This window comes from Nerophis ophidion, linkage group LG28, assembly GCF_033978795.1.
Source record: "Nerophis ophidion isolate RoL-2023_Sa linkage group LG28, RoL_Noph_v1.0, whole genome shotgun sequence".
Taxonomy (NCBI): domain Eukaryota; kingdom Metazoa; phylum Chordata; class Actinopteri; order Syngnathiformes; family Syngnathidae; genus Nerophis; species Nerophis ophidion.
Genome location: NC_084638.1, coordinates 26,830,595 through 26,857,216, shown reverse-complemented (window position 1 = coordinate 26,857,216; position 26,622 = coordinate 26,830,595). Strand labels below are relative to the sequence as shown.

At 35.9% G+C, this 26,622-nt stretch overlaps 1 protein-coding gene across 3 annotated transcripts in view; it reads right to left on the bottom strand.

Moving 5' to 3' along the window:
• The window catches only part of cntnap2b (contactin associated protein 2b), a 50,629-nt gene that overhangs the window by 19,506 nt on the left and 4,501 nt on the right, over positions 1–26,622 (bottom strand). For 2 of the 3 annotated variants that reach the window (XM_061890230.1, XM_061890231.1), the window contains exons 2-20: positions 25,004–25,114; positions 23,845–24,038; positions 21,912–22,059; positions 19,582–19,785; positions 17,750–17,934; positions 17,506–17,649; positions 16,518–16,776; positions 16,291–16,440; positions 14,745–14,907; positions 12,361–12,467; positions 12,179–12,298; positions 11,989–12,107; positions 9,911–9,995; positions 7,123–7,279; positions 5,494–5,621; positions 5,250–5,420; positions 3,255–3,473; positions 2,943–3,179; positions 2,650–2,877 (exon numbers count right to left, since the gene is read on the bottom strand). In XM_061890230.1, the coding sequence (XP_061746214.1) occupies positions 2,650–2,877; positions 2,943–3,179; positions 3,255–3,473; positions 5,250–5,420; positions 5,494–5,621; positions 7,123–7,279; positions 9,911–9,995; positions 11,989–12,107; positions 12,179–12,298; positions 12,361–12,467; positions 14,745–14,907; positions 16,291–16,440; positions 16,518–16,776; positions 17,506–17,649; positions 17,750–17,934; positions 19,582–19,785; positions 21,912–22,059; positions 23,845–24,038; positions 25,004–25,114 (3,129 nt within the window). Of the gene's footprint in view, positions 1–2,649; positions 2,878–2,942; positions 3,474–5,249; positions 5,421–5,493; positions 5,622–7,122; positions 7,280–9,910; positions 9,996–11,988; positions 12,108–12,178; positions 12,299–12,360; positions 12,468–14,744; positions 14,908–16,290; positions 16,441–16,517; positions 16,777–17,505; positions 17,650–17,749; positions 17,935–19,581; positions 19,786–21,911; positions 22,060–23,844; positions 24,039–25,003; positions 25,115–26,622 lie in introns of all 3 variants that reach the window. The other variant, XM_061890229.1, reaches the window with a different exon arrangement.

Here is a 26,622-nt window from a genome sequence, read left to right as displayed (position 1 = left end):
GGCAAAAACGTTATGAAATTAATACAATTAAAATGAAAAATTTAACAAAACAAAACATTAAAAATAAATGGTAATACAATGAAATGAATAAAAAATAATAAATAAATACAAATAAATAATACATAAATAAACTATGCATAACTAAATGAAAAATAGAACTAAAATAAATGGTAGCAAGAATGGTATGCAATGAATACGATTACAATAAAAAATGAAAAATAGTAATACAACAGAATGAATAAACAAGAGATAAAGCTAAAATAAATAGTATTAATAATAGTTTGGAATAAATAAACTATGCATAACTAAATAAAAACTGAAATAAATTGGTAGTAACGTTATGAAGTGAATACAATTCAAATAAGATAAAACATTATAATAAATATTAGTACAATTGAAACACACAAATTAAACATTAAACAAATGGTAGTAGTAGTGGTATAAAATCAATAAACTATGCATAACTAAATGAAAAACAACTAAAATAAATTGTAGCAATAACGTTATGAAATGAATACAATTAACATAAAAAATGAAATAAAATAAAACATTAAAATGAATAATAATACAATGAAATGAACTAAAGATAAAGCTAAAATAAATAGTATTAATAATGGTTTAGAATAAATAAACTATGCATAACTAAACAAAAACTAAAATAAATGGGAGTAAAGTTATGAAGTGAATACAATTCAAATTTAAAAAGAAATAAATGGTAGTAGTAATGGTACAGAATAAAATATACATAAACAAATAAATGGTAGCAAATAAAAAGTGCAAAAAATGGTAGTAGTAGTAGTAGTAGTGGTAGTCAGTTCTGCTTTTTGCTAGCTTAGCAGCCAGATAGCATCTTGTCTCCATGTCAGTGTTGACTTGTAAACGTGTAAACTTGGAAAGTGTGTACAAGTCAACACAAGTTACACTTGAAATAACTTGACATCAAATGCTAACTTTCATTGAAGATGCCATAGAATTGCTGCTGATTAGCATCAGTGATTTTACATGGCAAATTCAAACACCTCCAAATTTCAAACTAATATTGTTACGCAAAAACTGGTGAAAAAGAGGTGATATGAAAGAAGAAAAATGTTGACTCTCAAATGCCGACTATTTTTACACTTTAAAAGTGTCATTACTCCAACAATAACAACTTATTAAAACAATTTCAACATGGCAATAATAAATATACATATGACATATTTAGAACACTAGGAAGTGACCTGAAAATGATTATTTAAGTGTTGAAAGTCAAAATATAAATATACTACTTGTTTTAACAATTTCATGCCCCAGTCCCTTTTAGTTCCCCGGGACCTTTTGTGTGATTTTCTTTTTTAAATAATTGTTCAAAAAATATTAATGAAACAAATGTAATGTTAAGTATTATTGACATATTTAAGGCTTCAATTGGTTCACATCAAATATTACAATTTGACATTTTTAATGCCCAAGACACTTTTGGGTCCCCGGGTCCTAGTGTGATTTTTTTTTTTTTAATCATTATTCAAAAAATATTACCAAAACAAAAGTAATGTTAAGAATTATTGACATATTTAAGGCTCCAATTAGTTCACATCAAATATTATAATTTGACATTTTTAATGCCCGGGACCCTTTTGGGTTCCTGGGACCTTTAGAGTGATTTTTTTTTTTTAAATCATTATCCAAAAAATATTAATGAAACAAAAGCAATGTTCAAAATTATTGACATATTTAAGGCTCTAATTAGTTCATATCAAATAATACAATTTGATATTTTTAATGCCCAGGACCCTTTTAAGTCCCTGGGACCTTTAATGTGATTTTTTTTTTTAATCATTATTCAAAAAGTATTACCGAAACAAAAGTACTGTTATGAATGATTGACATATTTAAGGATCCAATTAGTTTACATCAAATATTAAAATGTTATATTTTTAATGCCCGGGACCCTTTTGGGTCCCCGGTACCTTAAGTGTGATTTTTTTTTTTAGTGATTGTTCAAAAATATTAATGATACAAATGTAATGTTAAGAATTATTGACATATTTAAGGCTCCAATTATTTCACATCAAATATTACAATTTGACCCTTTTAGGTCCCTGGCACGTTTAGTGTATTTTTTTTTTCTTTTTAAATAAATTGTTCAAAAATATGAAACAAAAGTAATGTTATGAATTATTGAAATATTTAAGGCTCCAATTAGTTCACATCAAATATTACACTTTGGCATTTTTAATGCCCGGGACCCTTTTGGGTCCCTGGGGTCTTTAGTGTGATTTAAAAAAAAAATCATTATTCAAAAAATATTAATGAAACAAAAGTAATGTTATGAATCATTGACATAATTAGGGCTCCAATTAGTTCACATCAAATATTACAATTTGACATTTTTAATGCCCGGGACCCTTTTGGGTCCCCGGGACCTTTAGTGTGATTTTTTTTTAAATAATTATTTAAAAAATATTAATGAAACAAAAGTAATGTTATGAATTATTGACATATTTAAGGCTCCATTAGTTCACATCAAATATTACAATTTGACATTTTTAATGCCCGGGACCCTTTTGGGTCCCCGGGACCTTCAACAGACGGTGAGGAGCCCGGAGGGTTACATTAAACCTTGTACTGGTTTGAAAAAGATGAAGATGTGATTATTGGAATGATTACCGTTGTCTGTGAGCACCACAGCCAGGTAGTCTAGAGTCCTGGAGCTGATATAGACCAGAATGCAGGGGGCGCTGGAGGTGCTGAAGCTGAAGACCAGCTCCTCGTGGGTCAGGTTGGTCTCCACCGGAACCCCCGGCAGGCGCTCCCCCTCCCGCGCCACGTTGGGCGCCGCCTCGGGCCAGAAGTCATAGCGCACCAATGTCCCGGTCTCGAAGTAGGCTCCCACGTCTGGGTGCAGGGACAAAGGTGAGTGAGTGTGTGCCGGTCGGGTGTGCCAGGGTCCCGGAGCGCACCTTGGGTACAGAAGGCTCCTTCGTAGGCGCTGAGCGTGCAGTCGCAGGAATATCTGTCGTACTTCTCCACACACCTCCCGCCGTTCCTGCACTGGGAGCCCAGGGTCTGGCAGTGGCCCCGGCAGCCGGGACTCACCCCTGAGGCCCCCACCGCCTTCTCTTCCAGGTCTAGAGTCCCCCCGTTTACCTGCAGCGCCCGCATGCAGCCCAGGAAACTTCTCTGGCCTCCGGACGCACCTGCCAGGGATGATAGTTCATATTTGATCACAATAAAGCATAATAATATTATTCTTATTATGACGGGAGAATTACCAATATACAGGTTGCTGTCCAACTCCAGCTTGGTGTGGCCCTGCGGGGGGATGAGCCGCACCTCTCGGTAGCGGCCATCCAGCTGCAGCAACACTTCCTTGACGTTCTTCTCCGCCTCCACGCGATGCCACTGGTCGTCGTGAAGTGGCGCCGGCGAGCGGACCGACAACTCCGTTCTCTCTCCGCCCACCAGAAAGGAGAAGGTCACCGTGGATCCTCCTGAAAGGCCGAGGTTCACATTGTGACTGCTTGGGCAAAATCCTGTGCACCCTTCAGTACCCTGTCCAGAGCTGGTCCACAGTTCCACAACCAGGACCATAACCACAATGCCCCTCCTAAAACCAATATGGGACAGTTTGGTGTAACGTACTCTCCAGTACACCTTACCAGGAAGACTGAGAGGTGTGATACCACGACAGTTGGAACATCCCCTGCGGATCCCTTATTTCGAGGAACCATACCCCCAGTCTGCCAATCCAGAAGCACCAAGTCTGGTCAACCAAAACAGCCCCACAACATCCAGAGCCTTAAGGAACTCCTGGCGGATAAAAACCCCCACCCAAGGCCTTGTCAACGAGGAGCGTTTTAACTACCTGGGCAGCCTCATGCCCAAAAATAGGAGATCCCACCACAGAGGCCCCAGGCAGGGCTTCCTCAGAGAAAGTTGAGTAGATGGGATGAAGTCTTCTCAAAGTATTTCCTCCACTGATACAGAACATCCCAAGTCGAGGTCAGCATTACACCGCCCTAAACCACACACGGTGTTGCCAGTGCTCTGCTTCCCCTTTCTGAGGCTGCGGAGGGTGGTCCAGAATTGCTTTGAAGCCGACCGAAAGTCGTTCTCCATTGATTCCCTCAACTCCTCCATGTCCAAGTTTTTGCCCCTGCAACGGCCAAAGCCGCACACCGCTTGGCCTGTCCTTGTTTCTGGAGTCCCACGGGCCAAAAAGACCCAATAGACCAGCGGGTTTTAGGATTATGACCACGGACCAACCAGCTCGTGGCTATCTCGACAACAGAGGTGTGGAACATGGTCCACTTAGACTCAATGTCCAGGGCCTCCCTCGTGACATGTTCAAAGCTCTTCCGGAGGTGGGAATTGAAACTCTCTCTGACAGGAGACTCTGCCAGACGTTCCCAGCAGACCCTCACAATGTGTTTGGGGCTGCCAGGTCTGTCCGGCATCCTCCCCCACCATCCCAGCCAACTCACCACCAGGTGGTGATTGTCCCTCTCTTCACCCGAGTGCCCAAAACATGAGACCACAAATCCGATGACCTAACCACAAAGTGGATCGTGGAATTGCGGCCTAAGGTGTCCTGGTGCCAAGTGCACATATGGACACCTTAGTGTTTGAAAATGGTGTTTCTTACGGACAATCTGTGACAGGCCGACAATCCAATACTAAAACACAACTTGGGTTCAGATCCGGGAGACCTTTGGTCTCAATGAAGACTCTCAGGGTATCAGTGTCAATCAATCAATCAATGTTTACTTGTATAACCCTAAATTACCAGTGTCTCAAAGGGCTGCACAAGCCACAACCACATCCTCAGCTCAGATTCCACATCAGGGCAAGGAAAATCTCAACCCAATGGGACAATGAGAACCTTGGAGAGGGTCCAGCCTCTCTCTAGAGGACTGGTTCGAGAGCCTTTAACGTGAGTCCAAATAGATCCCGGCCAGAACTTCTCCAACTCAGACTCCTCCCCCCCTGCAAGGTGACCTTCCACGTCCCAAGAGCTACCTTCTGTAGTCGAGAATCGAACCGCCATGGACCCGGCCTTAGACTGCCACCCAGCTCACCCTGCACCCACCAGTGTGGTGAGGCCACTGGAGGTGGGACACACCTTGCCTCTTCTGGTTGTGCCATGGGAGGGATATCTGTGTCTCCATTTGCTACCTTACCTCAGACTTGTTGGTCTTGCACGACCCGGCCAGCGGCACAGCGGCCCCAAAACACAAGGCTCCTGGGAGCCCTGGGACACCACGCACCTGTGAGCTGGATGCGAAGGAGGTGAGAAGGTCCAGAGTGTTCCAGGAAGACTCCGTGGCTGGAGGAGGTCTTGAAGTAGAAGGAGATGTCCGAGCTGGTCTGGGCTGCCAAGGAGGAGAAGTGCAGGAAAGCTGCAGGACTGGAGAAGGATGCAGCGTTCCAGTATTTGCCTTTGGAGCAGAGACAGATCAAAGTCATATTTCTAGTCTTCTCAGAGTCCTGCTGGGTGTGGTGTGGACTCACCATCACCCTGACACCTCAGCGCCCCCACCGTCAGCTTGGCCTCTGACCCGGGTCTGCTGGTGTCGCCCACAACCACCTGCCGGACTGGTAGGTGCTCCTTGTAGGTCAGCAGGCCGCCATCTTCCCTCCTGCACACGCACGCTAGTCACTTCTTGTTACACACACAACTTATAACACAACCCAACAGTATAGTCACTACTATATACATATATATATATACATACATACATACATATATATATATATAGATATATATATATATATATATATATATATATATATATATATATATACAGTGGGCAAAAAAAGTATTTAGTCAGCCAGCGATTGTGCAAGTTCTCCCACTTCAAATGATGACAGAGGTCTGTCATTTTCATCATAGGTACACTTCAACTGTGAGAGACAGGATGGGGAAAAAAAATCCAGGAATTCACATTGTAGGAATTTTAAAGAATTTATTTGTAAATGATGGTGGAAAATAAGTATTTGGTCACTTCAAACAAGGAAGATCTCTGGCTCTCACAGACCTTCTTTAAGAAGCTCTTCTGTCCTCCACTCGTTACCTGTATTAATGGCACTTGTTTGAACTAGTTATCTGTATGAAAGACACCTGTCCACAGCCTCAAACAGCCAGACTCCAAACTCCACTATGGCCAAGACCAAAGAGCTGTCGAAGGACACCAGGAAAAGAATTGTGGACCTGCACCAGACTAGGAAGAGTGAATCTACAATAGGCAAGCAGCTTGGTGGGAAAAAATCAACTGTGGGAGCAATTATCAGAAAATGGAAGACATACAAGACCACTGATAATCTCCCTCGATCTGGGGCTCCACGCAAGATCTCATCCTGTGGGGTCAAAATGATCATGAGAACGGTGAGCAAAAATCCCAGAACCTCACGGGGGGACCTAGTGAATGACCTGCAGAGAGCTAGGACCAAAGTAACAAAGGTTACCATCAGTAACACACTACACCGAGAGGGAATCAAATCCTGCAGTGCCAGATGTGTCCCCCTGCTTAAGCCAGTGCATGTCCAGGCCCGTCTGAAGTTTGCCAGAGAGCACATGGATGATACAGCAGAGGACTGGGAGAATGTCATGTGGTCAGATGAAACCAAAACAGAACTTTTTGGTATAAACTCAACTGGTGGTGTTTGGAGGAAGAAGAACACTGAGTTGCATCCCAAGAACACCATACCTACTGTGAAGCTTGGGGGTGGAAACATCATGCTTTGGGGCTGTTTTTCTGCTAAGGGGACAGGACGATTGATCCGTGTTAAGTAAAGAATGAATGGGGCCATGTATCCTGAGATTTTGAGCCAAAACCTCCTTCCATCAGTGAGAGCTTTGAATGGTTGACCAAATACTTATTTTCCACCATCATTTACAATTATTTAAAATTCCTACAATGTGAATTCCTGGATTTTTTTTTTTTCACATTTTGTCTCTCACAGTTGAAGTGTACATGATGAAAATTACAGACCTCTGTCATCATTTGAAGTGGGAGAACTTGCACAATCGCTGGCTGACTAAATACTTTTTTGCACCACTGTGTGTGTGTGTATATTATATAAAATGTATAAGTAAATAAGTGTAAATGAATATAAATAAGTGTAACTAAGTGTACTTACCAGGTGTGTGAGTCAGCATCACAGTTACAAAAGCGGGTGTTGTCGGTACAATTGTGTTGTATTCCACAAGCACACTTGTGTATTCCTGGAGAAGAGCCTCCCCAGTAAGAATGTCTCTCATTGGCTTGTCCCACCCACCAGGTCAACGCTTCACCATCTGCAACACAACAACAACAACACAACAACTATTGTTGACTAATAATCATTTGTTTACTTCTTTTTCTTGTCTGGTCTGGTCCTGGTGTTGCCTGTGGACTTTGGACATGTAGGACGATGGGAAGATATTTATTCATGCATCAAACACATCACTTCCTTACTCCTTTATTTATTCACCTTTTTATTGATTTATTCACGTCAGTATATATTTATTCACCTTATTAATTTATCCATGTCAGTATTTATTTATTCACCGTTTTATTGATTTATTCATGTTGTATTTATTTATTCATCTTTTTTATTGATTTATTCATGTTGTATTTATTTATTCATCTTTATTGATTTATTCATGTTGTATTTATTTATTCATCTTTTTATTGATTTATTCATGTTGTATTTATTTATTCATCTTTTTATTGATTTATTCATGTTGTATTTATTTATTCATCTTTTTATTGATTTATTCATGTTGTATTTATTTATTCATCTTTTTTATTTACTTCCATCCACTTACTGTTTTTATTTATTTATTCATCTTTTTATTGATTTATTCATGTTGTATTTATTTATTCATCTTTTTATTGATTTATTCATGTTGTATTTATTTATTCATCTTTTTATTGATTTATTCGTGTTGTATTTATTTATTCATCTTTTTTATTTACTTCCATCCACTTACTGTTTTTATTTATTTATTCAACTTTTTATTGATTTATTCATGTCAGTATTTAGTTATTCATCTTTTTATCTACTAATGTTTTTATGTATTTATTAATGCAATTATTTATTTATTCATGTATTTATCTGGAACAACTTCAATGCATGGTAATAAATGTATATATGTGTTAATCAGTGTAAATACATGTATAAAAAAAAAGAGTATATACATGGCAATACATGTAAAAATGTGTCAATACGTGTAAATACATTTAAATTTAGAATGTAAATACTTGATAAATGTAAAAATGTGTAAACAGTGTAAATACATGTAAAAAAAGAGTGTAAATACATGTGAAAAAGAGTAAATACATGGTAATAAATGTAAACATGTCAATAAGTATAAATACATATAAAAAAAAGAGTGTAAATACATGTAAAAAAAAAAAGAGTGTAAATACATGGCAATAAATGTAACAATTTGTAAAAAGTGTAAATAATGTAAAAGAGGTAAACACATTGTAATAAATGTAAACATTTGTAAAAAGAGAGTAAATACATGGTAATAAATGTAAAAAGAGTGTAAATACATGTATAAAGAGTGTAAATACGTGTATAAAGAGTGTAAATACATGTAAAAAAAAGTATAAATACATGTAAAGAAGAGTGTTAATACATAGTAATACATGCAAAAAATTGTAGTAAAGAGTGCAAATACATGTATAAAGAGTGCAAATACATGTATAAAGAGTGCAAATACATGTATAAAGAGTGTAAATACATGTATAAAGAGTGTAAATACATGTAAAAAATTGTTGTAAAGAGTGTAAACATGTATAAAGAGTGTAAATACATGTATAAAGAGTGTAAATACATGTATAAAGAGTGTAAATACATGTAAATATGTGTCAATAAGTGTATATAAATGTTTTTAAAAAAATTAAAAAAGAGTATAAATACACGGTAATAAATGTATAGTGTAAATACATGTAAAAAGAGTGTAAATACATGTATAAAGAGTGTAAATACATGTATAAAGAGTGTAAATACATGTAAAAAATTGTTGTAAAGAGAGTAAATACATGTATAAAGAGTGTAAATACATGTATAACGAGTGTAAATACATGTAAATATGTATCAATAAGTGTATATAAATGTTAAAAAAAATTTAAAAAGAGTATACACGGTAATAAATGTATAAAGAGTGTAAATACATGTAAAAAGAGTGTAAATACATGTATAAAGAGTGTAAATACATGTATAAAGAGTGTAAATACATGTAAAAAATTGTTGTATAGAGAGTAAATACATGTATAAAGACATGTAAATATGTGTCAATAAGTGTATATAAATGTTAAAAAATTTTTAAAAAGAGTATACACGGTAATAAATGTATAGAGTGTAAATACATGTAAAAAGAGTGTAAATACATGTATAAAGAGTGTAAATACATGTATAAAGAGTGTAAATACATGTATAAAGAGTGTAAATACATGTATAAAGAGTGTAAATACATGTATAACGTGTAAATACATGTATAACGAGTGTAAAGACATGTAAATGTGTCAATAAGTGTATATAAATGTTAAAAAAAATTTAAAAAGAGTATACACGGTAATAAATGTATAAAGAGTGTAAATACATGTAAAAAGAGTGTAAATACATGTATAAAGAGTGTAAATACATGTATAAAGAGTGTAAATACATGTATAAAGAGTGTAAATACATGTAAAAAATTGTTGTAAAGAGAGTAAATACATGTATAAAGAGTGTAAATACATGTAAATATGTGTCAATAAGTGTATATAAATGTTAAAAAAAAATTTTTTTAAAAGAGTATAAATACACGGTAATAAATGTATAAAGAGTGTAAATACATGTAAAAAAATAAAAATAAAAAAAGAGTGTAAATAAATGCAAAGAGTGTATATAAATGTAAAAAGAGTGTAAATAGATGGTAATAGTGCAAAGTCACCTGGAGTGTTGAGCAGCCTGGACATTCTGCAGGCGTAGGCCACGTGTTGCTCACACCTCTCAGCACTGCTGGTCAGCCACAACAACTGTCAACACATGGGTTTACTTTCACTTTCACTTTCAACACCTGCTCACACCTACTCGCTACTTTCACTTTCAAACTACTGAATACTAGTTTGTGTACAAGTACACTGTCAGCTGTTGCGTGGCCATGGAAACACTCATTTCCCTCCCCTTGTTATCCTAGTCTCCAGCCTGCTCAACTAGTAGCACACAACCTACACACCGCGCAAACAGTAGCACACAACCTACACACCACACAAACTACACACCACGCAAACAGTAGCACACAACCTACACACCACACAAACAGTAGCACACAAACTACACACCACACAAGCAGTAGCACACAACCTACACACCACGCAAACAGTAGCACACAAACTACACACCACATAAGCAGTAGCACACAACCTACACACCACACAAACAGTAGCACACAAACTACACGCCACACAAGCAGCCTGGGATGATCCACCCGCAAGAAAGTGCACAATGCAAGAAGGCTTTTTCAAAAGGAGATCTATTATGATAACATAATAGATCTAAACACTAACATGATTTTGAATCAGCCACTTAAGTCATCCAGCAGCTAAGGAATTATGAAATGATATTGCTGAAAAAACAACATGACATGTCCATACATGTTGACAGCCTCCTTCCTCACACATATTTCTGACAGTACGTAAATACATGAATAAATAAAGAATTAAATACATGATAATTAAATTTTCAAACACATTTATAAATCAATAAAAACATGAATATATAAATAAAAACACAAATAATTAAATTTGATAAAAATACATGAATAAATAAGAATTAAATACATGATAATTACATTTTCAAACATTAATAAATCAATAAAAACATGAATATATAAATAAAAACACAAATAATTGAATTTGAAAAAAATACATGAATAAATAATGACATAAATAATTAAATTTTCAAAAACATAAATAAACATGAATATATCAATAAAAAAAATGAATAATTAAATTTAAAAAATACACAAATAAATAAATATAACATGAATACATAAATGCATGGATATATATATAAATAAAAAACATGAATAAATCAATAACTACATGAATGAATAAATAAAAACATGAATAAAAAAATAAAAAAAACAATAAATCAAACAAAAACGTTAAAATTTCAACAGTTGCATGAATAAACGAAAACATGAATAAATAAAAACTTGAATAAAAAACATGAATGAATAAAAAAACATGAATGCATAATTCATTACATGAATAAATAAATAACATGAATAAATTAAAAACATGAAGAAATAAAAAATTACATGAATAAATAAAAACATGAAGAAATCAATAAAAACGTAAATAAATAAAAAGCATGAAGAAATAAGTAATTACATGAATATATATATATATATATATAAAAACATGAATAAGTCAATAACTACATGGATAAATACAAACAAATAAAAACGAATTAAAAAAAACTTGAAAAAATAAAAACATGAATAAAAAAATAAAAACATAAATAAATAAAAACAAACAATTACATGAATAAAAAATAAAAACATGAATAAATAACAAGACTAAATCAATAATTACACGAATAAATAAATATAAACATGAATGAATAAATACAAACATGAATAAATAAAAACATGAATAAATAAAAATTAACAAGACTGAATCAATAATTACATGAATAAATAAATAAAAAACATGAATAAATCAATAATTACATGAGTAAATGAAAACATGAATAAATCAATGATTACACGAATAAATAAAAAGATGAATAAATAAATTAGAATAGTGACATGAATGAGCAGGTACTAAATAAAGACCCAAACAGAAACAGCCCCTACAGAACAGTTTCAGTCTTGATGAATCACACTGCGTGTGCTAAATGACTCACTATTGTGGGCGGTCTTATCATGAGCATATGTTTGCATATTCATCAAGACTCCTCACTCTGCTCAGGAGGTCTGCACGTGTGCTAGTACACCAGGATGGTTCTAGTCCAGGCGTGTACCTGCTCATGGGTCACATTGTAGGTGACCTGCAGCACCGTCTTGTCCTCCTTGGCAGCCGTGCTGGTGACGCTGGTCTGAGGAGCCAGGTTGTTCCTCACGCTGGTCCACACCTTCTCCTCTGGAACACACCCACCCCCACCCCCACGCTAGTTCCACATACATCTATCACCTGTCATCACTTCCCCTCACCTGTCATGTCACACATCACTTGGAAGGCCTGGATGGGACCGCTGCCATCGGGATCTATCCAGTACGTCCCCGAGGGTTTACCCTGGTACTTGTAGTCCTCACACGACTGCTGGAACATGGCTGACACACACACACAGTGTAAGTGTGTGTGTACATGTACATGTATGTGTGTGTGTACCTACAGGTGTGGCAGGTGGCTCCAGTGTATCCAGTGGCAGTACAGTTGCAGGTGAAGGTGTCCCAGGTCTGAGAGCAGTGAGAAGCATGCTCACAGTGGTTGGGAACACACCTGTGGTGGACACACACACACACACACACACACACACACACACACACACACACGCCTCATTACTTCAGCAAATTAGAAAATATAAGCTAATAAACAGGTAAAAAAAAATAATTATATCAAAATAAAAACAAATAAATCTAATACAAAAAATATTTTAAAAAAAATATATATATATATATATGTATATATGTCACGTTCGGTGCGCACTGCATTTATAAAATGACAAAAGAACACTAATGCAAAGCCAAAATAAAGCGCGTGCAAGGCACGGGGAGCTAGGCTAACACTAGCACTGGGTAAAAGTCCAAAAGCTGCGCGTGTCATGCGCCCAAAAGCTAAGGTGGAACTTAGCAAGCCAAAAACAGGACCAGATAAGCGACCGTGCGTGTTGCATAAAGCAAGTGAAGAACTCAGACCGAACGAAAGGGAATAGGCAGGTAGAAATGCAGAAAGGGTCATCAAAAACAGGTAATCAGTGCAGGTGCAACAAATGAAGTCGCTATGGTGATGAATACAAACAAGGTAGTGCTCAAATACTGGGATCGGCAGAGTCCAAAACGTGATCAAACATACAGAAAAGTAAACAACAAACGATCCATTAAGTGGATTGTAACAATATACATATACATATATATAAAACATAAATTGTTAATATTAATGTAAAAAATATATATATTCTAAATTTTACCCAAAATACATTTAAAAAAGAGTTGAAAAAACACAATTAAAAAAGAAAACAAATATTATAAAATAATAATGTAAAACCAAAATATATATATAATATAAAATATTAATACAAATAAAATATTTAATAAAAAATTCTAAATAATTATTGTAAAATCATATTCTATAATACAAATAAAATAATGTATATATATAATATAAAATAAATAACATATACAATAATAAACATAAAACAATATATAGAATATAAAATATTAATAAAATATATAAATAATATAAAATATTATTTTACAATACAAATCATCCATTTTTCCATCCATTTTCTACCGCTTATTCCCTTTTGGGGTCGCGGGGGGCGCTGGCGCCTATCTCAGCTACAATCGGGCGGAAGGCGGGGTACACCCTGGACAAGTCGCCACCTCATCGCAGGGCCAACACAGATAGACAGACAACATTCACACACTAGGGCCAATTTTAGTGTTGCCAATCAACCTATCCCCAGGTGCATGTCTTTGGAAGTGGGAGGAAGCCGGAGTACCCGGAGGGAACCCACACATTCACGGGGAGAACATGCAAACTCCACACAGAAAGATCCCGAGCCTGGATTTGAACCCAGGACTGCAGGACCTTCGTATTGTGAGGCAGACGCACTAACCCCTCTGCCACCGTGAAGCCCAATACAAATCAAATAATGTAAAAAAAATATATATATAAACATAATATAAAATGAATAAATAACATAATATCAAATAATTAATATAAAAATATATCTATAAAATATTAATAGACATAAAATAAAAATATATGAATAATATAAAATAGCATGTTACAATACAATTAAAATAATAAATAATCCATCCATCCATCCATTTTCTACTGCTTGTCCCTTTCAGGGTCGTGGGGGGTGCTGGAACCTATCTTAGCTGCATTCGGGTGGAAGGCGGCGTACACCCTGGACAAGAAGCCACCTCAAAATTATAATAAATAAAATCATATTCAATAAATAAATAACCTATGATATAAAATAATAATGAAAATTAAATATATATAGGACAAAATAATAATATAAAACAGTCTGCATGGTAAATAAGTTGAAATAGAGTTATTTCTATTTGACATGAATAAACTGTGACAACAACAGTCAGTGTCATTGATACAGTTTGTCCTTCACATTTTATGTGAGAATTGTGGATTGTAGTGATTGACTCTGAGTGCAGGCGTGGCCCCTGATGCTTTGGCCCCTCACCTCCACCACAACTTGAATTTCTCTTCAAAGTAGAGTTGAAAATGAAAATAATAAGACTTCTTTTCAACACTTTATATGAGTGAGGCTCTTTTTGGGGTCCGGAGACATTTTAGCATGAATTTTTCTAACTGCCATTGCTCCAAAAATATTAATGATTCAAAATAATTGTTGATTAATTGTTCCAATAATTATAGTATGGGGTTGTTAAGGTGCAAGGTGGACGTTACCTGTCCTGTATGGGTTGTTAAGGTGCAAGGTGGACGTTACCTGTCCAGTATGGGTTGTTAAGGTGCAAGGTGGACGTTACCTGTCCAGTATGGGTTGTTAAGGTACAAGGTGGACGTTACCTGTCCACAAGAGCACACATGTCCAGGCTGACGTTCTCAAAGGCCCCCATGAGACCTTGTTCCACGGCCCTCAGGTCTACCAGGTGCTCGTCGATGTGGATCCTCTGCATGCAGCCTTGGAAGGGTCGCTGGTGGATGTGAGCACCCCCTGCTGGGAAGTAACCTTGCACACACACACGCACACACACACGCACACACACACACACACACACACAACCATCACATATTACACTTCATCACATAATGATACTGCAACATACAATAATACTGCATCCTATAATAATACTGCATCATAATGATACTGCAACATACAATAATACTGCATCCTATAATAATACTGCATCATAATGATACTGCAACATACAATAATACTGCATTATATAATAATACAGCAACATAGTATAAAACATACACAAATATAACATAAATACCAATAATATAAAGTAATAATAGAAATAAATATAATTTGTAATAAATATATATACATATATAATATATAAATAAAATAATACAAAATAAAACTAAATATTATACAATGAAAAAATACACAAAATAAAAAATAATAATATAAAATATAGAATATAAAAAAATGTGAAATATTAAAAAACTATTAAAAAAAACATTTTAAAAATGATACCAATTAAACATATCTAATCAAAAAAGATTTGATAGCTTAAAAAAATGATTAAAAAATGATAACAGATTGTAATGTAAAATAATAATAGAAATAAAATATGAATAACAAAGGGGGAAAAAAATACAGGAAAATAGTGCATAAAAAATTTAAAATAAAAAAATATAAATATAAAATATACAAAATATAACAAATACTAATAATATAAAAATAAGATTTAAAATAATAATATATAACAAAACATATATATATGTAAATATGTATAATATAAAAATACAATAAAAATAATATAAAATTTAAATAAATATTATTATACAATGAAATAAAAATAATACCAGACAAAATAAAAAATAGTAAATAATAATACAAATTTCAATATATAATACAAAACGATAATAAAAAATATAAATATTACAATGTAAGATACTATAAATGTAAATAAAATAAATCATGGAAATAAAAATATCAAATCAAATAATGATATAAATAACATAAAATAATAAACAATATATTAATATATATATAAAATACAAAATAATAATAGAAATAACAGAAAATAGAATTTCTATAAATAATATGAAATAGTCAAATAAAAAATATATAAATAATATAAAATATGCAAAATTATAACAAATACCAAAATTATATATATATAGGATATAAAAAATATAAAGAAAATTAAAATTATATAAAATAAAATACAAAATATTAGTTTACAATAAAATACAAGTAATACAAGACAAAATAATAATACAAAATAAAATATAAAATGATAATCAAAACATAAATATTATAAACAATATAAATACAAGTAAAATACATTATATAAAATAAAAACATCAAATCAAATAATGATATGAATGACACATAAGATTGAAACAATAATAATAATCGAGTAGTGGTAGGGGTCACCTCCAAAGTAGTAGGTTCCTCCCGTCATGATCTGGACAGGAATGGCGGTCCTGACGGTGGACGCCTCGTCCCCGTCCAGCGTCAGCATGGCGTAGTTCTCCAGCGCGTTCAGGTGCACGCTGTGCCACTGCCCGTCGTTCAGACCCGAACCTGCGTGCGCCACAAAGTCCGTTAGCTAGCCCGGACCCGGGCCAACGGCCCCGTCTGTCCCGCTGTCCCCGGTCCACCTGAGGAGATGTCCATGTGTGCGTTCTTCTTCTGCGTCACGTTGATGTACACGCCCACCTTGCCCTCCGTCAGACACACCTCCACCCAGCCCTCCGCCAGCCTGGTGAACCACAGCAGTCCACTGGGGTTCCAGCTCCTGAAGGACAGACTGACAGACAAGCTGTCGCTGGAACTCTGGCCCGGCAGTCGCAGGAAGGACGAGGAGTTGAAGAACACCGGGAACGAGTCCGACTCCGCGCATGAGAAGCTCAGGTTTCTCTGTCGTCGTGACAACACAGGACATAAACATACATACATATATATACAGTATATACATATATATATATGTATATATACACATGTATATATATATACATACAAATATATAAGTATATATATAAACATATATATATTTATTTACTGTATATATACATACATACATACACACACATATATATGTATATATATATATATATATATATATATATATATATATATATATATAGTTATATTTTGATATTTGATTTTTGTATATATATATATACAAAAATCAAATATCAAAATATAACTGAAGTCTAAACCTACAAATTAGCAACTAGTGAGTACCAGTGTGCACCAGTGTATACCAGCGAGTACCAGTGAGTACCAAAGGCAGTACTATGCAAGTATGAGGAGAAGAAGAGCTCTCACAAAGCTGGAAGTGAGTACCCGTGAGTACCAGTGAGTACCAAAAGCAGTATTATGTAAGTATGAGGAGAAGAGCTATAAACAAGGCTGGCGGTGAGTACCAGTGAGCCCCAGTGAGTACCAAAAACAGTATTATGTAAGTATGAGGAGAAGGAGAGCTATAAAGAAGGATGGAGGTGAGTACCAGTGAGCCCCAGTGAGTACCAGTGAGTACCAAAGGCAGTACTATGCAAGTATGAGGAGAAGAAGAGCTATAAACAAGGCTTGAGGTGAGTAGCAGTGAGTACAAAGGCAGTATTATGAAGTAGGAGGAGCTCTCACAAAGGTGGAGGTGTCGACTCGTCCCCGGCGCACCAGGTGTGTGATGTTGTCCCCGTTGTAACTGATGGCCTCCATGCAGCCCACAAAGTTGTGCTCCCCTCTCCAGCCGGACTTGGGCGAGGGAGGCAAGCCTCCGAAGGTGACCTGAAGGCGCGCGCACACACACACACACACACACACACACACACACAGTCGCTCAAGCACACTGAAGCGGGTCGGCTCCACAAGTGCTGCCTGCCGGTACCTCATAGTCCAAGTCCAGGTGTCTGAAGTCTCCGTTGGTCCTGAAGTGGTGGAGGCGATGATCCAGGGTGAAGTTGACGCTGCGTCGGTATCGTTCGATGACCACCGAGTGCCAGTGGTCGTCATCCAGGAGACTGCCGGCGCTCACTGAGGTGTGGCCTTGGATGGACCCGTACTGGTTACTTCCTGCGGGGCCAAACATGTGTAGTTTCGTTATGGAACGCTGGTAGCATTCTAACCTTAGCTTGCTAACATCCTAACTGTTAGCTTTTTAGTGTAATCTATACATCCATGTAACCCCTGTAATTAACCAGAGAACACCCCAGAGTCAAATATTTTGTCTTTTCACGCTTGCTAACTGTTAGCAAGCTAACTTTTTTATATCCCCCAATTTTTTTTTGAATATTCCACTTTTCCATAACCCTTTTTCCTCTACAAAAAACTGTTAAATTCTCAAGCCTATTCAAACCATTCCAAAGTCACAATCCTCCTTGATGATGATAGTCAATTCTTAGCATGGTAATGTTAGCATGCTAACATCCTGATACGAGCATGTTAGCATTTTAACTATGTTTTTTCCAGGTGTATACATACATGTAACCCCTGTAATTAACCAGAGAACACCCCACAGTCAAATATTTTTGTTATTTCTTGCTTGCTAACTGTTAGCATGCTAACTTTTTTACGAGACCCACAAAATTTTTTTAAGATATTACACTTTTCCGTAACCTTTTTTCTCTCATAAAATTGTCAGTATTTCTCAACCGATTCAAACTGTTCCAAAGTCACAATGCTCCTTGATAATGTTAGTCAATTCTTAGCATGTTAGCGTTAGCATGCTAACATCCTAATATTAGCATGTTAGCATTTTAACTATGTTTTTTCTAGGTGTATACATACATGTAACCCCTGTAATTATCCAGAGAACACCCCAGAGTCAAATATTTTTGTTAACTGTTAGGATGCTAACTTTTTTACGTCCCCCCCAAATATTTTAGGATATTCCATTTTGCCATAACCCTTTTTCCCGGCTAAAATTGTCAATATTTTTCTTTCTCAACCGATTCAAATTGTTCCAAAGTCACAATACTCCTTGATAATGTTAGTCAATTCTTAGCACGCTAACGTTAGGATGTTAACATCCTGATATTAGCATGTTAGCTTTTCAGCTACTTATTTCTAGGTGTATACATAAATATAACCCCGTAACTAACCAGGGAACACCATCCATCCATTTTCTACCGCTTATTCCCTTTTTTTAGGCGTCGCGGGGGGCGCTGGTGCCTATCTCAGCTACAATCTCAGAGTTTAATATTTTTGTTATTCCACGCTTGTTAACTCTTAGCATGCTAACCTTTCTACTTGCCTCAAAAATTTCCGAATATTCCACTTTTCCATAACCCTTTTTCTCTACAAAAAATTGTTACTATGTCAAACCATTCCAAAGGCACACTGTCCCTTGATAATGTTAAGTCAATTCTTAGCATGCTAACTGTTAGCATGCGGACACTAGCGTGTTAGCTTTTAATGTTTTTTCCAGGTGCACACATCAATGTAACCCCTGTGATTAACCAGGGAACACCTCAGAGTCAAATATGTTTGTTATTTCACACTTGCTAAGTGTTAGCATGCTAACTTTAGCATGTTAGCTTTTTTTGCATATTTTGCAGGTGTACAGCGAGCTAAAAGTCATATATTTTGTTACTGGATGCTATCGGAATAGCATGCTAACTATTAGCATTTCAGTTTGGTTTCTCGCTATCCTATCAGGATTGTCCAATCAAACTTACTGATGAAAGTCAATCAAATCTATCTTGATCAGGTGAAACCTACCCAGGTTGATGCTGAGCTGCAGTCTGGCCCTGCGGAGCTCCAAGGAGATGTAATCGCCTTGCTGTCCTTCGCCGTGCAGCAGCACGCCGTCACCGGCTGAGGTTCGAAACTTCAGAGCGATGACGTCCTTCACCAGCTTCATCTTCTTGCTTCTGAAGCGGTGGGAGATGACGCCCTGGCCGTCGAAGCTCAGCACGTCAGACCCTGCCAGGGATGCATTCCTCCTTTAGGCTTCTGCACGTGAAAACTGCATCGTCCCACGCTATTTTTAACTTTTATTGCCAATCTTGTGATTTTTTAATTTTATTGCAAATCTTGTGATTTTCAACTTTTATTGCCAATTTTGTGATTTTTTTACTTTTTTAGTAAATTTTGTGAATTTCAACTTTTATTGCCAATTTTGTGATTTTTTACTTTTTTTAGTCAATATTGTGTTTTTAACTTTAATTGCCAATCTTATCATTTTTAACTTTTACTACCCACCATGTGATTTTTAACTTTTTTTGCCAATCTTGTGTTTTTTAACTTTTATTGTCAATCTTGTGATTTTTTTAACTTGTTTTAGTCAATATTGTTTTTTTAATTTTTATTGCCAATCTTATAATTTTTACTTTTTTTGCCCATCTTGTGATTTTTAACTTTTTTTTTTAGCCAATATTGTGTTTTTAACTTTTATTGCCAATCTTATAATTTTTAACTTTTATTGCCAATCTTGTGATTTTTAACTTTTATTGCCAATCTTATTTTAAACTTTTAATGCCAATCTTGTGATATTTTAGTTTTTTTAGTCAATATAGTGTTTTTAACTTTTATTGCCAATCTTGTGATTTTTAACTTTTTTTGCCAATCTGGTGTTTTTTAACCTTTTTTGCCCATCTTGTGATTTGTGATTTTTAAGTTTTTTTAGCCAATATTTTGTTTTTTAACTTTTATTTCCAGTCTTGTGATTTCTACCTTTTATTGCCCATCTTGTAATTTTCAACTTTTATTGCAAATCTTGTGATTTTCAATTTTTATTGCCAATTTTGTGATTTTTTACTTTTTTAGTCAATATTGTGTTTTTAACTTTAATTGCCAATCTTATCATTTTTAACTTTTACTACCCACCATGTGATATGTAACTTTTTTTGCCAATCTTGTGTTTTTTAACTTTTATTGTCAATCTTGTGATTTTTTTAACTTTATTTAGTCAATATTATTTTTAACTTTTATTGCCAATCTTATCATTTTTAACTTTTACTTGCCCATCTTGTGATTTCTAACTTTTTTTTTAGCCAAAATTGTGTTTTTAACTTTTATTGCCAATCTTATAATTTTTAACTTTTATTGCCAATCTTGTTATTTTAAACTTTTAATGCCAATCTTGTGATTTTTTACTTTTTTTAGTCAATATTGTGTTTTCAACTTTTATTGCCAATCTTGTGATTTTCCACTTTTATTGCCAATCTTATCATTTTTAACTTTTATTGCCCATCTTGTGATTTTTAACTTTTTTGCCAATCTTGTGTTTTTTAACCTTGTTTGCTCATCTTGTGATTTGTGAATTTTAAGTTTTTTTTGCCAATATTGTGTTTTTAACTTTTATTTCCAATCTTGTGATTTTTACCTTTTATTGCCCATCTTGTAATTTTTAACTTTTATTGCCCATCTTGTGATTTTTAATTTTTTTTGCCAATCTTGTGGTATTTAACTTTTATTGCCAATCTTGTGATTCTTAACTTGTATTGCCAATCTTGTAATTTATTAGGAAGTGAAGAAGGAAGAGACTTACAGTAGGAACAGGAAGTGAAGAAGGAAGAGACTTACAATAAGAACAGGAAGTGAAGAAGGAAGAGACTTACACTAGGAACAGGAAGTGAAGAAGGAAGAGAGACTTACTGTAGGAACAGGAAGTGAAGAAGGAAAAGAGACTTACAGTAGGAACAGGAAGTGAAGAAGGAAGAGACTTACAGTAGGAACAGGAAGTGAATAAAGGAAGAGACTTACAGTAAGAACAGGAAGTGAAGAAGGAAAAGAGACTTAGTAAGAACAGGAAGTGAAGTAGGAAGAGACGTAGTGGGAACAGGAAGAGACTTACAGTAGGAACAGGAAGTGAAGGAGGAAGAGTGACTTAATAGGAACAGGAAGTGAAGTAGGAAGAGACTTAGTAAGAACAGGAAGAGACTTACAGTAGAAACAGGAAGTGAAGAAGGAAGAGAGACTTAGTAGGAACAGGAAGTGAAGAAGAGAAACTTAGTAGGAAGAGGAAGTGACTTACAGTAGGAAGAGGAAGTGAGACTTACAATAGGGAGAGGAAGTGAGACTTACAATAGGGAGAGGAAGTGACTTACAGTAGGAACAGCCGTACAGTTCCAGACGTAGCGCCACACGTCCTGACTGACTCCTGTGACGAGGGACTAAGCGGACGTAGCGAGCCAGGATGTTGTGTTGCAGTTGATGGCGTACTACATCCTCACTGTTCACGTTGCCCTCAAACGTCTGCAACCACACATACTACACTAGTACTACTGTAATACTACACTAGTACTACTGTCATACTACACTAGTACTACTGTAATACTACACTAGTACTACATCCTCACTGTTCACGTTGCCCTCAAACGTCTGCAACCACACATACTACACTAGTACTACTGCAATACTACACTAGTACTACTGTAATACTACACTAGTACTACTGTAATACTACACTAGTACTACATCCTCACTGTTCACGTTGCCCTCAAACGTCTGCAACCACACATACTACACTAGTACAATTGTAATACTTTGTATTTACTTTTCATATTTAGTCTTGGACTTAGATCGGTCACATCTAGTTTTAAACTGGTCACATCTAGTCTTGGACTTAGATCGGTCACATCTAGTTTTGGACTTAGATCGGTCACCACTAGTCTTAGACTTAAATTGGTCACATCTAGTCTTAGACTTCGATTATTAGATCTAGTCTTAGTCTTAGATTGATCACATCTAGTCTTTGACTTAGATTGGTCACATCTAGTCTTAGACTTAAATTGGTCACATCTAGTCTTAGACTTCGATTGTTAGATCTAGTCTTAGTCTTAGATTGATCACATCTAGTTTTTGACTTAGATTGGTCACATCTAGTCTTTGACTTAGATTGGTCACATCTAGTCTTAGACTTAGATTGGTCACATCTAGTCTTTGACTTAGATTGGTCACATCTAGTCTTAGACTTAGATTGGTCACATCTAGTCTTTGACTTAGATTGGTCACATCTAGTCTTAGACTTAGATTGGTCACATCTAGTCTTTGACTTAGATTGGTCACATCTAGTCTTTGACTTAGATTGGTCACATCTAGTCTTTGACTTAGATTGGTCACATCTAGTCTTTGACTTAGATTGGTCACATCTAGTCTTTGACTTAGATTGGTCACATCTAGTCTTTGACTTAGATTGGTCACATCTAGTCTTTGACTTAGACTGGTCACATCTAGTCTTAGACTTAGTTTGGTCACATCTAGTCTTGGACTTAGATCGGTCACATTTAGTCTTAGACTTAAGTTGGTCACATCTAGTCTTAGACTTAAGTTGGTCACATCTAGTCTTAGACTTAGATTGGTCACATCTAGTCTTGGACTTAGATTGGTCACATCCAGTCTTGGACTTAGATCGGTCACATTTAGTCTTAGACTTAAATTGGTCACATCTAGTCTTAGACTTAAATTGGTCACATCTAGTCTTAGACTTAGATTGGTCACATCTAGTCTTGGACTTAGATCGGTCACATTTAGTCTTAGACTTAAATTGGTCACATATAGTCTTAGACTTCGATTGTTAGATCTAGTCTTTGACTTATATTGATCACATCTAGTCTTTGACTTAGATTGGTCACATCTAGTCTTAGACTTAGATTGGTCACATCTAGTCTTAAGACTTAGATTGGTCACATCTAGTCTTTGACTTAGATTGGTCACATCTAGTCTTTGACTTAGATTGGTCACATCTAGTCTTTGACTTAGATTGGTCACATCTAGTCTTAGACTTAGATTGGTCACATCTAGTCTTAGACTTAGATTGGTCACATCTAGTCTTAGACTTAGATTGGTCACATCTAGTCTTAGACTTAGATTGGTCACATCTAGTCTTAGACTTAGATTGGTCACATCTAGTCTTAGACTTAGATTGGTCACATCTAGTCTTAGACTTAGATTGGTCACATCTAGTCTTAGACTTAGATTGGTCACATCTAGTCTTAGACGTGTCATGTTCATAAATTGAGACAAACAGGCCTTTCTCACCCAGATGTTTCCGTCCTGCAGGTAAGGCCTCCAGTTCTTCTGAGTGTCGCTGTACACCAGCTGGTATCCGCTGGTCCAGTCCGAGCTGCCGTATCGACCTTGCGTCGCTATGGCAACGATCTGCTTCCTGGCGCCCAGGTCCACCTGTAGCCACAAGTAAGGGTCCGAGTCCAAGGGCGACCAGCCTCCAGCGCCTGGTTTGACAATTTGATATCCATGAGATGGCGCTAACTCATCGACTTGTGCAGACTACTTTGATATCATCAACCATGACTAAAATAGAAGACTAGCTTGTGTGCTTAGCTGTGGTGTAGCTGCTAGCTCCCAGTAGCCTACAAACTAGCATGTTGACTTCTTGTAAATGAGTAAAATAGAAGACTAGCTTGTGTGCTATTGTGTGCTTAGCTGTGGTGTAGCTGCTAGCTCCCAGTAGCCTACAAACTAGCATGTTTACTTCTTGTAAATGACTAAAATAGAAGACTAGCTTGTGTGCCATTGTGTGCTTAGCTGTGGTGTAGCTGCTACCTCCTAGTAGCCTAGAAACTAGCATGTTGACTTTTTCTAAATTGCTAAAATAGAAGACTAGCTTGTGTGCTTAGCTGTGGTGTAGCTGCTAGCTCCCAGTAGCCTACAAACTAGCATGTTGGCTTTTTGTAAATTGCTAAAATAGAAGACTAGCTTGTGTGCTTAGCTGTGGTGTAGCTGCTACCTCCTAGTAGCCTAGAAACTAGCATGTTGACTTTTTGTAAATTGCTAAAATAGAAGACTAGCTTGTGTGCTTAGCTGTGGTGTAGCTGCTAGCTCCCAGTAGCCTACAAACTAGCATGTTGGCTTTTTGTAAATTGCTAAAATAGAAGACTAGCTTGTGTGCTTAGCTGTAGTGTAGCTGCTACATCCTAGTAGCCTATAAACTAGCATGTTGACTTTTTGTAAATTGCTAAAATAGAAGACTAGCTTGTGTGCTTAGCTGTGGTGTAGCTGCTAGCTCCCAGTAGCCTACAAACTAGCATGTTTACTTCTTGTAAATGACTAAAATAGAAGACTATCTTAAGTGCTATTGTGTGCTTAGCTGTGGTGTAGCTGCTAGTGTGTAGTAGCCTACAAACTAGCATGTATTGTAAGTGAGTGGACTAAGATGCAAAAGTAATAAACGCCACACCTTGGTTCCGGTTGAGTTTGGCGTAACCAGCGCCGTAGTCTGGTGCTAACACTGAGGAACTGCTGAAGGAGCTGTAGGGAAGGGGCGTGGCCAGGCGGTCCTCACAGCGCCCTGACAACAAAAAGGTGTGTTTGTTATCGATTCATGTACACAACATGTATATATATATATATATACAGTATATATAAATATATATATATATATATATACATATACATACAGTATATATATATATATATATACATATATATATATATATATATATATTCAGGGTTTCCCACACATTCATTTATTTGTGGCGGCCCCCCACGAAAGAATTACGGCCGCCACAAATAAAAAAAATAAATATATGTATATATTTTTTTCGGCTTTTGACTCGCTCGACCGCTCATAAAAGCAATGGGACTCTGTCTGTGAATGGAGCTTGTAGTTACATATTTTATAAATATGTAAATATTATATAAATATGTACATAAAGTGTTGTAATTATATTCCAACTCCGCGTTCTTCTTGGTCATCGCCGCCGCCGATGTTTGTGTGTACAAAGATTTTGATGTGACGATGATGTTTGTGTACAAAGATGTTGATGTGATGATGATGTTTGATGTTGTGTACAAAGTTGTTGATGTGATGATGATGTTTGATGTTGGTGACTCACGTGATGCAGCAGACATGTTTGATGTTGATATTTGTGTACAAAGATGTGATGATGATGTTTGTTTACAAAGATTTTGATGTGATGATGATGTTTGAGTACAAAGATGTTGTGATGATGATGTTTGAGTACAAAGATGTTGTGATGATGATGTTTGAGTACAAAGATGTTGTGATGATGATGTTTGAGTACAAAGATTTTGATGTGACAATGATGTTTGTGTACAGAGATGTTAATGTGATGATGATGTTTGATGTTGATGACTCACGTGATGCAGCAGACATGTTTGATGTTGATGTTTGTGTACAAAGATGTTGGTGAGATGATGATGTTTGATGTTTGTGTGTAAAGATATTGATGTTTGTGTACAAAGATTTTGATGTGACAATGATGTTTGTGTACAGAGATGTTGATGTGATGATGATGTTGATGACTCACGTGATGCAGCAGACATGTTTGATGTTGATGTTTGTGTACAAAGATGTCAGTGTGATTATGATGTTTGTGTGTAAATATGTTGATGTTTGTGTACAAAGATGTCGGTGTGATTATGATGTTTGTGTGTAAATATGTTGATGTTTGTGTACAAAGATGTTAATGTGACGATGTTTGTGTACAAAGATGTTGATGTGATGATGATGTTCGATGTTGATGACTCACGTGATGCAGCAGACATGTTTGATGTTGATGTTTGTGTACAAAGATGTCGGTGTGATTATGATGTTTGTGTGTAAATATGTTGATGTTTGTGTACAAAGATGTTGATGTGACGATGTTTGTGTACAAAGATGTTGATGTGATGATGATATTTGATGTTTGTGTACAAAGATGTTGGTGTGATTATGATGTTTGTGTGTAAAGATATTGATCTTTGTGTACAAAGATTTTGATGTGACAATGATGTTTGTGTACAGAGATGTTGATGTGATGATGATGTTGATGACTCACGTGATGCAGCAGACAT